Raw genomic sequence first — 12485 nt, 5'->3', positions numbered from 1 at the left:
TCACCCAATATTACAGGCAATTTAGCATGGCCAATTCACCTAAGGTGCACATTTTTGGATTGTGGGAGGAAACCGGAGCACCCGGAGGAAACCCACGCAGACACGGAGAGAACGTGCAAACTCCACACAGAGTTGCCGGAGGTGGGAATTGAACCCGGGTCTCTGGCGCTGTGAGGCAGCAGTGCCAACCACTGTGCCACCATGCCGCTCAAAATTGGCAGGCAGTGGGATTGGGGAGGGGGAATTGGGGGTATATGGAGTGGGGGGTTTGGGGGAGGGGGATTGGAGGAGGACAGATTTTGGGGTTCGGGGCAGGGACATTGGGGGAAAGGGATGGGGGAATGGGGAGGTGAGATTGGGATGGTTTGGAGGAGTTGGGATTGAAGGGATTGGGTGAAAGGGGTTTGGGGGAGAGCAGATTGGGGGAGGAGAGATTGGGGGAGGAGAGATTGGAGGGGAATTCAGGGATGAGGAATTGGGCATTGAGTGAGTTGGGATTGGGGAAGGAGAGATGGGGGATTGCGGGAGAGGGAATTGGGGCAGGGCGATTAGGAATGATTGGGGGATTGGAGGGGGAGGGTGTGGGGGAAGAGAGATTGGGGGGTTGGGGAGGAAGGGAATGACGGAGCGGGGATTTGGTGGTCTTTGGTGGAGGGGGGGATTTGGAGTGTTTTGGGAGGGGGGATTGGGGGAAAGGAAATTGAGAGATTACAGGTGGGGAGATTAGGTGGGATTCAGGGGAGATTGTGGGGGAAATAGTTTGATAGGGATTGGGTGGAGAGATTGTGGGAGGTGGGATTTGTGGACGAGGGATTTGGGGGAATTGGGGAGGAAAGAGTTGGGAGAGATTGGGGAAGGGGATAGCGGGATATGGTGTGGCAGGTTTGACAGTGGGGTGTTTGTGCGGGAGTGGGAGATTTGGGGGAGGGGGAATTGGGCTGGCTATTGGGACCATACGTCAGGAACGTCTCAGAACTGACAGCCAGACTACTGCGACCCTTAGGACTCATAACAGCACACAAGCCAACATCCACGCTCAGACAACAACTCACTAGAACAAAGGACCCAATAGCCAGCACGAGCCAAACTAACGTAGTTTACAAAATACCATGCAAGGACTGCACAAAACACTATATAGGACAAACAGGAAGACAGCTAACAATCCGCATCCATGAACATCAGCTAGCCACAAAACGACACGACCAGCTATCCCTAGTAGCCATACACTCAGACAACCAGGAACATGAATTTGACTGGGAAAACACTACCATCATAGGACAAGCCAGACAGAGAACAGCCAGGGAATTCCTAGAGGCATGGCATTCATCCACAAACTCCATTAACAGACACATGGACCTGGACCCCATATACAAACTACTACAGCTGAAACTGACACCCGGAAGCGGCAAGAACAAACCACTATAAATACCGGAAGAAACATCAAAGCAGCGCTTCACAGGAGGCTCCAATAGCACTGATCATGTTCCCTAGCCAGGGAACGAAACGTTTGCAGCAAAAACTCCCAGCTCGGCGAACAGAACCACAAACACGGGGTGGGGGGTGTTGGGGAGGAGAGATTGGGGTGGGGGGGGGGGTTGAGGGAGGAGGGATTGGGGATAGGGAATTGGGCAATACGGGGCGACTACGGAGGCGGATTGGGATAGTTTGATAGGAATTGGGGGGATTGGGGGAGGGGGTTGGTGGGGAGAATTTGATAGGGATTGGGGGAAGAAGGACTGGAGTGTTTGGGGGAGGGGGAGGGGGAGGGGGAGGGGGATTGGGTTGGGGGATTGTGGGTGGAGAGATTGGGGGGAGAGATTGGGATGGATACTTTGTGGATTGGGGAGAATGTTTTGGGGGAATAGTTTGTTGGGGATTGGAGAAGAGAGATTGTGGAGGGACTTGGGGGAAGAGATTGGGTGGGATAGTTTGTTGGGGATTGGGGAAGGATTGGGGGTAGGAGAGATTGGTGGGTTTGGGGAGGTGAGGTGGGGGTTTTGGGGAGATGAGGTGGTGGATTTGGGGGAGGTGAGATAGGAGAGATTGGGAGCAGAGAGATTGGGTGGGACGGGGGAGGACGGATTGGAGCTTTGGGGGAGGAGAGATTGGGGAGTGGGATGGGGGGGTTTGGGGAGGAGAGACTGGGGAAAGGGGATTGGGGGATTGGGGAAGGGGTATAGGGCGGACTGGAGGTTTTGGAGGGGGGAGAATTGAGGGTGGAGTGTTTGGAGGGATTGGGATGGGGGATAGGGGATTATTAGTGGAGGAGGAATTGGATGTATAGGGGAGGAGAGATTGGGGAAGTTGTAGGAGGAGAGATTGTGGGATTTGAGGAGGAGGGATTGAGGAGCTGGTATTGTAGGGATTGTGGGAGGAAAGGTTGGGGGAGGGGGTATTGGGGATTTGGGGGAGAGATTGGGACATGGATGGGGATGGTGAGATGGGGAAGAGGGATTTGGGAGGAGGGATGAGGGGGAAGAGAGATTTGGGGGGATTGGGGAGGAGAGATTTGCGTAGGGTATTGGGGAGAAGAAATTTGGGGGGATTGGGGAAGGAGACATTTAGGGGGGATTGGGGAAGGAGAGATTGAGGGGATTGGGGAAGGAGGGATTTGGGGGGGGATTGGGGAAGGAGGGATTTGGGGGGAGATTGGGGAAGGAGGGATTGGGGGGATTGGGGAAGGAGGGATTGAGGGGGGAATTGGGGAAGGAGGGATTTAGGGGGGATTGGGGAAGGAGGGATTTGGGGGGGATTGGGAAAGGAGGGATTTGGGGGGATTGGGAAAGGAGAGATTTGGGGGGGGATTGGGAAAGGAGAGATTTGGGGGGGGATTGGGGAAGGAGAGATTTGGGGGGGGAATGGGGAAGGAGGGATCGGGGAAGGAGAGATTTGGGAGGGATTGGGGAAGGAGAGATTTAGGGGGAGGAGAGATTAGGGGGAATTGGGGAAGGAAGAGATTTGGAGAGGGGATTGGAGAAGGAAAAATTTAGGGGGGTTAGGGGGGAATTGGGGAAGGAGAGATTTGGGGGGATTGGGGAAGGGGGATTGGGGAGGAGGGATTTGGTGGGGATTGAGGAAGGAGAGATTTGGGGGGGATTGGGGAAGGGGGTGATGGGGAGGAGAGATTGGGGGGATTGGGGAAGGGGGAGAGTGGGGAAGGAGAGATTTGGGAGGGATTGGGGAAGGAGAGATTCAGGGGGGTGAAGAGTGGGGAAGGAGAGATTCGGCGGGGGGAAAGAGTGGGGAAGGAGAGATTTGGGGCAGGGGGGATCGAGTGGAAAAGGAGAGATTCCGGGGTGGGGGGGGGGGGGGGGGAACACGAATGGGGAAGGAGAGATTCAGGGGGGGAGGAATGGGGAAGAGAATTTGGGGAGATTGGGGGAGGGAGGATTGGGGAGGGGTATGGGAGAAGAGGTGTGGGAGTTGGGGAGGAGAGATTTGGGGGTGTTGTGAAAGGAGAGATTGGGGGGTTACAGGAGGAGAGATTGTTCGGGGTTGGAGGAGAGGGATTAGGGGACGGGAGATTGGGGGGAAAATTGGGGTGATTAGAGAAGGAGAGAGTGGGGTGGATTGGGGAAGAAGAGATTGGGAGGGGGGATTAAGGGGGAGGGGGCAATGTGGAAGGGGGCATTGGGTGATTGGGAAAGGAGAGATTGGGGGGATTGGGGAGGAGAGTTTGGGGGGAGAAATTTGGGGGAAGAGATTTGGGGGGAGATTTGGGGTGATTGGGAGAGAGAGATTTAGAGGGGATTAGAGGAGAGGGATGGGGAGAGATGGGGAAGGGGGATTGGGCGAATTGTGGGACGAGGAATTGGGGAGGATTGGAGGTTTTGGAGAGGGGGGAATTGAGGGTAGAATATTTGGAGGGATTGGGGAGGGGGGTTAGGGAATTATTAGTGGAGGAAGGATTTGGTGTGTAGGGGGAGGAGAGATTGGAGAAGTTGTAGGAGGAGACTGTGGGGTTTGGGAAGGAGAGATTGGGGAGCTGGAATTGTGGGGTTTTGCGGGAGGAAAGGTTGGGGGGGTATTTGGAAATGGGGGGAGAAACTGGGGCATAAATGGGGATGGTGAGATGGGGAAGGAGGGATTTGGGAGGAGAGATTTGAGGGGATTGGGGGAGGGTAGATTTGCGGAGGATATTCGGGAGAGAGATTTGAAGGAGGATTGGGAAGGAGAGATTTGGGGGAATTGGGGAGGAGGAATTGGGGGGGGAGAGTTCGGAAGAGATTTTGGGAGGTTGGGGGAAGGAGGATTAGGGTAGGGGTATGGGAGGAGATTGGGGGAGGGGGATTAGGGGTTTGGGGAGGGGGGTAGCGATTGGAGAGAGAGGCTGGGTGGGGGAGGAGAGAAGCTTGGTGGAAGAGGCTGGGAGGGATTGGGAGAAGAGAGGGTGGGGAGGGATTAGGGTGGAGAGATTGGCAGGGGAAAGATTGGGTGTGGTGGAGATTTTGGGGAATTGGGGTGATAGATTTGGGGTGGAGAGATTTGGAGGTGACAGATTTGAGAGGAAAGAGATTTTGAGGGATTGGGAGATAAGATTGGGTGAGAGATTGGGGGGGGGAAAGAGATTTGAGGTGGTTGCGGTGGTGATATGGTAGAGATTGGGGGCAGACGTTCGGCGGGGAGAGGATTGGAGTGGTGGAGGGAGATTTGTGGGGAGAAGAGAATTGGGGAGAGATTTGGGGAGGAAGTTTGGTGACGATTGGGACAGGAGAGATTGGGAGTATAGATTTGGGGGAGAGGGGATTGTGGGTATTGGAGTGGTGATTGGGGGTGGGAGAGACTGGTGGGGAGGATTGGAGTGTTTTTTTTTAGGTGGGAGAGAGATTGGGTGGGGATAAAATTAGGGGGAGGGGTTTGGGGGAGTGAATTTTGGGAAGGGAGATTTAATGGGGAGAGATTTGAGGTGGTGATTGGTAAGGCAGAGATTGGGGAGGGGAGATGTGGGAGGAGAGATTTTAGGGGGCAAGAAGAGATTTGAGGGCGGAGAGATTGGGGAGAAATTTGGGAGGATTGGGGTGGTTATTGGGGGAGAGATTGGGGGCGGTAGAGATTTGGGGTGAGTGTGGGAGATTTGAGGGGGGCAGAGATTTGTGGTGATTGGGGGGAGAGATTTGAGGGGATTGGAGTGGAGTGGTGATTGGGTGAGAGATTTGAGGGCATTGGGGTAGTGATTGGGGGGTAAAGATTTGGGGGGATTCAGCTGGTGATTGGGGAAAGATTTTGGGAGGACAGATTTGGGGGAATTTGGTGGTGAATGTGGGGGGAGAGATTTGTGGGAGATTGGGGTGATGATTGTATAGGAAAGATTTGAGGGGCATTGGCTTGGTGATTGTGTGTGGGGGGGAAGAGATTTGGGGGCATTGGGGTGGTGGTTGAGGGGGATGAGGTGGTGATTGAGGGGGAGAGATTTGTGGGTGGGATTGGGGTGGTGGTTGTGGGTGAGAGATGGGGGGGATTGGGGTGGTGGTTGTGGGCGAGAGATTTGGGGGGGATTGGGGAGGTGGTTGTGGGGGAGAATTGGAGTGGTGGTTGTGGGGGGGATTGGGGTGTTGGTTGTGGGGCGGGTTGGGGTGGTGGTTGTGGGCAAGAGATTTGGGGGAGGAATTAGGGTGGTGGTTGTGGGTGAGAGATTTGGGGGGGATTGGGGTGGTGGTTGTGGGCGAGAGATTTGGGGGGGATTGGGGTGGTGGTTGAGGGGGATGGGATGGTGATTGAGGAGGAGAGATTTGTGGGTGGGATTGGGGTGGTGGTTGTGGGTGAGAGATTTGGGGGGGGGATTGTGGTGGTGGTTGTGGGGGGGATTGGAGTGGTGGTTGTTGGGGGGATTGGGTGGGTGGTTGTGGGCAAGAGATTTGGGAGAGGGATTAGGGTGGTGGTTGTGGGTGAGAGATTTGGGGGGAGGATTTGGGTGTTGGTTGTGGGGGAGAGATTTGGGGGGGGATTGTGGTGGTGGTTGTGGGGGAGAGATTTGGGGGGATTGGGGTAGGAGAGACTGTGTGGGAGGAGAGAGGCTGGGGGGAGGAGGAGAGAGGCTGGGGGGAGGAGGAGAGAGGCTGGGGTTTGGGAGCAGAGAGGCTGGGGGGGAGAGGCTGGGGGTGGAGGGGAGTGGCTGGGAGGTTGTTGGGGGGGGGGGAAGAGGCTGGGGGTGGCAGAGGAGAGAGGCTGTGATTGGGGAAGCAGACAGTCTGGGGTGGGAAAGGAGAGGGGCTGGGGTGGAAGAGAGGTGGTGGAGAGAGGCTGGAGGGGAGGAAGCTGGGGAGGGACCTGGGGGTGGGGAGCGGGGTAGGTAGCTGAGAATGCAATAGGTATTCCCAGGGACAGGAATTCCTAGATACTTCTTCTCGGTATACAAAAAAAGCTCTGGCACCTGTCTCTTTTCTCTGCATTACACAAAATCTTATTTGCTGTCGTACAAGAGTAGAATTTGTAGCTTTGAAATAGTTCATTCAATCCAACAAATACACAAGAATCCTCATACATTATTTTCTATATGTTACAGCTAGATTATCGGTTTTGTTTGCCAAACTCCTTTCATTTTCAATGAAATATTTCAATACTGCCAACTTTTTGTATGGTTTTTTTTAAATTTTCTGTTTCCTCTGAGTCACTTGTTAAGTTTCTGCCTCTCACGCCCTTATCAAAATTTTCCTCAGGTTCCCAACTTACGTTAATCTAACTTAAACCCTCCTCATCAGCTGTAATTTTTGAATTCAAATGTCACATATATAGATTTGCAGGAAGGAGTATGGCCAATTCTTTGAATTTCTCAGGTTCTCAATCTGAGAAGAACCCTTCTATTCTTAATGGTGAATATCCAAAACTCAGGCATCAATTCTGACATATATTTGTCAATTTGTTTTAAGTCTCTTTCTCCAATAGTTCCTCTATTAAGGTGGTTTGCATTACAGACTATCCTTTGTGCAACGTAACTTTTTATTCAGTATTTTTTTTCCTTCTGGGGTCCCTGTTGTCACTGATAACTAGCAGGAAGTCTGTTTCCCAACTACACTTGCCTCTCTTTAAAAACAATAAAAACTTTTCCAGAGTTTCAAAGCACTATGGAATTCATTTTTCTCTTAATCATTCCTCCAGATCTTGGGGGAAAAGTTTTTTTTAAAAAAAACTTTAGTTTCAAAAATTACATGACTTTAATGTACTAAACTGTTCTAGAGTTCCCCACACTACCACAATAACTATGCTTCATAAAGTTTTGAATTGACTGTAACGTCTTAAGGTTGTGAAAGATACTACATTAATGCAAGTCTTTCTTTTAAGGTTGAGCCAAAGAAAATGTTATTTACCTCAGAGGTTTTTTAAATTAGATTTTTGTATTTTACAATTATCCTAGACAAATCACCAAAACTTACCTATAAGTTTAGATGAACATATAAACACTTCTGCTATATTAAAAGATCTTTTGCTATTCAGATAAACCATTAATCTGAAGGTCCACTAGCTCTCAGTTGTGTGTTTAAAAATAAAATGATCTAGCACCATTTTAAGAAGAGCAAGTTTAGTTATCCCTAGTGTTCTGAGCAGTATTTATCTGTCCAATGTACACAATTTTATGGTGCTTTTCTGTAAATTAGTTCTGTTTCAGAATTGATCCATAATTGAAAAGTACTCTTGGGGTGTCCTGAAATGCGAGCCATAGAGCTATACAACATAGAAACAGACCTTTGGTCCAACTTGTCCATTCCGACCAGATATCCTAAATAAATCTAGGCTCATCTGCCAGCATTTCACCTTTATCCCTCTAAACCCTTCCTATTCATATACTTATTCCAATGCTTTATAAATGTTGTAATTGTAGCCGCCTCCATCAGTTCCTGTGGCAGCTCATTTCATACATGCACCATCCTGTGTGTGAAAAAGTTGCTCTTAGGTCCCTTTCCCCTCTCACATTAAACCTATGCTCTCTAATTTTGGATTCTCCTACCTTAGGGGAAAAAGCCTTGTCTATTCACTCTATCCGTGCAAATGTGTGTCCTTCTTTTAAAATCCAAATAGTTCATTAATATTAAGTCCTGCAAGGGGTCAAGAGTATAATTAATACTTTCAATCTCCTATATTTTAGGGTATTTATTTATGGATGTTTCACCAGAGGACAAGTTGTTGAAATCACCTTTGTTTTGAAATGTTTTGTATTTTGTGCTTTGAATGGGTATCTTCAAGGACACAACTTGATCTATTGTACCAAGTATAATAGCTGGACCACTGACTTCAGATTTTTGTTTGGTAAGTTGATATGATAATAAATCAGACAAAGTTTTTTTTAAACAGGCTTTCTGTAATTTTATTTCCTACCATTCCTAACTTTTTTGCTTACTGTACTCCTCACACTTTCCACCTATTTATCTTTTGCAATTGCTTTCATTTATTTAGAGCAAAGTATTAGATTGTGGAAATCTGAGATCAATACAGGAAACCATGGAAATACATAGCAGATCTGGCAGCATTTGCGAAGAGGAAAAATACAAGGTTTAATGGGCTGGATTTTTCTGCCAATGGAAGTTCGAACCAGGCCATGAATGCGGAATTTAGACTTTAAAACTGGAAAACAATTTTTATCTGCCTTCCAAGTTACCACATTATGTGTAACCTTGTTGTAGATTGGGAAAGGTTTGGGTGCAAAATACACATGCACCTGTTTGAATGTCAGACTGTCCTCATAGGAAAGTTGTTTTTTTCCTCCAACATGATATTTTCATTTGGTGGTATGGAGCTTTATGAACAATATTTTTCTTTTTATTTGAAAAAATCTTCTTGGAGAGTTTCTGATCATTGGGGAAGTGTGGAGAAGTTGGAGATGTTGTAATAGTTGTCAAGAGTGTGGTCAGGCAGCACCCGAGGAGCAGGATAATTGATGTTTCGGGCATAAGCCCTTCATCAGGAAGGGCTTATGCCTGAAACATCAAGTCTCCTGCTCCTCGTTACTGCCTGACCTACTGTACTTTTCCACCACCACACTCTCGATTCTGATCTTCAGCATCTGCAGTTCCTCACTTTCTACCACTCAATGTTCTAATAGTTATATTATAGGGCAGCTGTGTTTTAAGGCAGTGAATCATCAAGTACCTCTGTCCTGCAGACTATTTATTATAATGCTTTTTTTTGTTCTCATGCACTAGAACTTTGGGAAACTAATTACTGCTACATTAGTTATTGAATAAAATCTCATGTTAGACAGTAAATAGTAGGAAAGTGTAGTTTTTGACATCCCCCAATTTCCAATAATATTGACCATTAGCAAGTTTTGAGAAGATTTGTAGCTCAGGTTGAGGTTATGGATGTAGGTTTGCTTGCTGAGCTAGAAGGTCAACTTTCAGACATTTCGTCACGCTACTAGGTAACATCTTCAGTGAGCCTCTGGACAAAGCACTGCTGGCGTTTCCTGCTTTCTATTTATAGGTTTCGGTTTCCTTGGGTTGGTGATGTCATTTCCTGTGGGGATGTCATTTCCTATGGTGATGTCATTTCCTGGTTATTTTCTCAGGTGGTGGTAAATGGAGTCCAAGTCAATATGTTTGTTGATAGAGTTCTGGTTGGAACCACAGGAAATGACATCAACAATCCAAGGAAACCTAAACATATGAGTAGAAAGCAGGAAACACCAGCAGTGCTTCGTCCAGAGGTTCACTGAAGATGTTATCTAGTATGGTGATGAAATATCTGAAAATGAACCTTCCAGCTCAGCTAGCAAACCTACATTCAGAATATTGACCATTAAATTGAGCAATCTTGTGCAAGCATTGACATGCACTTCTATTGAAGTGCTATAACGAACCAGAAATTAAATAAGCTTACTTCAGAGAAGGGGACAATTAGGAGATGTTTAAAAGAATCAAAGAACCTGCTCCCTCCTATTGATTGATAGGCATTCTTTTGTGAACCTGAAAATAAATCATTTGTACTTCAGATTTAGGCATTGGAGTTCGATATTTTGATAGCTATGGCCATTACTCTTTGGCTTTTCACATTTTGAACTAAGCCAATCTAAGGTCAGCCAGGCTTGCAGTATGATTCATTTGCATATGCTATAAGGTACATGTATTCAAGTGCAGAAATTTGTTCTTTGTAGGTAAAAACAATATGCCCATAAACTGTACCTTTATTCAAAGATGAAAGAATTATGGAAACATCAATTCATGCTATGTTCTCAATTGCAACAGTCTGGTCAATCTATGTCCGCCTACCAGAGCTGATTTTAAACTGCTAAATAAGGTTGACAGTTAACTGTTCCTGCCACATCTACATGTCAATCATAATTCAAATCATAACTCAAATAATTAACACTTTTCCCACATTGTAAAAATTGCTGTTCCTTTTTCTACATTTTGGTTTCTTGCACCTTGAAAGTGATTTGAGATGAAAAGGGAAGAGCTTTCAAGATTCATCCGATGAAAGGTCATTTTCCTGAAATTTTAAGTCTGTTTCTCTCAGATGCTGTAGGATTGGTTGAGTCTTATCCATTTTTTCTTTGGTTCTTATTCAATATTCACCTGCTGTACATGAGTAAATCACAGAACATTCATATCACTGATCTTGGGCTCTCTTCACTCAGTTTTTAGAAAAAATGATGGGACTAGGCTGGACAAAGTTGAAAAGAGCAAACCAGATAAAAACAAGATGCCATACATTTGTTAGACTTATCATCTTAACATCTATAGTGGAGTACACTACATTGATCAAAGTTCAGTTTGTGTTCTTGCTGTTGTATTCAAAGAAATATTTTTGGTCTTGTAGGGCTGATGCTATTCTTACTAGGAATGGCTTTCAATATCCATAGTGATCATTTGTTACGGAAGTTGAGAAAACCTGGAGACACAAGTTACAAGATTCCTAAAGGTAACATTAGTCTCTTCCCTAAACCCACACTCATTTTCTATCTTGCCATAGACCAGTACTTGAGTCTTGCATTTAGCATCCATCAAGTGCATACTTTTCTCTCATCCACATAATAAAGTAATGATTTACTAAGCAAGTATTTGTTTTCCTGTTTTTTTTTACATGATATGTAAAAATGAGGAATAGTCACAGTACATGGTCTTACATGTTAGCTAAATCCCATAAGCAAATGCTGTGGAAGTGCCAGTAATTAATTTTGAATTTAAAAAAAAATATTCACTGCCAAATTCAACTATTCTCACTTGCTACTATCTACTGTTATCCAAGTGGATAAATCCCCAGGACATGATCACGTGTGCCCTTGAACTCTGTGGGAAGCTAGGCATGTGATTGCTGGGCCCCTTGCTGAGATACTTGTATCATCGATAGTCACAGGTGAGCTGCCAGGAGACTAGATGTGATGCCACTACTTTAAAAAGATGGTAAGGAAAAGTCAGGAAACTATAGACCAGTGAGCCTGACATCGGTGGCAGGCAAGTTGTTGGAGGGAATCCTGAGGGATAGGACTTGCATGTATTTAGAAAGGCAAGGACTGATTAGGGATAGTCAACATGGCTTTGTGCATGTGAAATCATGTCTCACTGACTTGAAAGCATTTTCTTGAACTAATGAAGAGGATTAATGAGGGCAGAGCAGTGGACTTCAGTAAGACATTCACTAAGGTTTCTCATGGGAGACTGATTAGCAAGATTGGATCACATGAAATACAGGGAGAACTAGCCATTTGGGCACAGAACTGGCTGGAAGGTAGAAGACAGAGGGTGGTGACTGGAGGTTGTTTTTCAGGCTGGAGGCCTGTGACCAGTATTGTGCCACAAGGATCTGTGTTGAGTCCACTGCTTTTTGTCATTTAATATGATGTGAACATAGGAAGTGTGGTTAATAAGTTTACAGATAACATCAAAATTGGAGGTGTAGTGGACAGTGAAAGTTACCTCAGAATATGATGGGATCTTGATCAGATGGGCCAATGGGCTGAGGAATGACAGGTGGAGTTTAATTTAGATAAATGTGAAGTGCTGCATTTTGGAAAGGCAAATCAGGGCAGAACTTTTACACTTAGTGGTAAGGTTGTTTAAATTACCAAAAGCTTTTGTTTTATTTTCCCAATTCAACTCGTTTAAATCTCAATTTTCTGAATCAGAAGGCAGTAGTGTATGAGTTAATTTGGATCTGGATATACAGTTTCATTACATATAGAATTGCCCAATGTTGGTAAAATTTCATTAGTCCACTAGCCGAACAAAGAGACTTTGCAGTGCAGGTTCATAGTTGCTTGAAAGTGGAGTCGCAGGTAGATAGGATAGTGAAGGTGGCATTCGGTTTGCTTTCCTTTATTGGTCAGAGTATTGAGCACAGGAGTTGTGAGGTCACATTGCGGCTGTACAGGACATTGGTTAGGCCACTTTTGGAATACTACATTGAATTTTGGTTTCCCTGCTATAGGAAGGATGTTGTGAGACTTGAAAGAGTTCAGAAAAAATTTGCAAGGATAATGCCAAGGTTGGAGAGTTTAGGCTGTCAGGACAGCCAGAATAGAAAGGGGCTATTTTCCTTGGAGCATCAGAGGCTGA

General features: G+C 46.5%; 1 protein-coding gene across 1 annotated transcript in view; it reads left to right on the top strand.

The window, feature by feature from the left end:
- The window catches only part of LOC132819256 (3-oxo-5-alpha-steroid 4-dehydrogenase 2-like), a 28822-nt gene that overhangs the window by 8105 nt on the left and 8232 nt on the right, over positions 1–12485 (top strand). The window contains exons 2-3 of the mRNA XM_060830683.1: positions 8081–8241; positions 10750–10851. Of these exons, the coding sequence (XP_060686666.1) occupies positions 8081–8241; positions 10750–10851 (263 nt within the window). The remainder of the gene's footprint in view (positions 1–8080; positions 8242–10749; positions 10852–12485) is intronic.

This window comes from Hemiscyllium ocellatum, chromosome 10 (genome assembly GCF_020745735.1).
Source record: "Hemiscyllium ocellatum isolate sHemOce1 chromosome 10, sHemOce1.pat.X.cur, whole genome shotgun sequence".
NCBI lineage: Eukaryota > Metazoa > Chordata > Chondrichthyes > Orectolobiformes > Hemiscylliidae > Hemiscyllium > Hemiscyllium ocellatum.
Note: the sequence above shows the minus strand (reverse complement) of the source record. Positions and strands in the feature narration are given on the sequence as shown.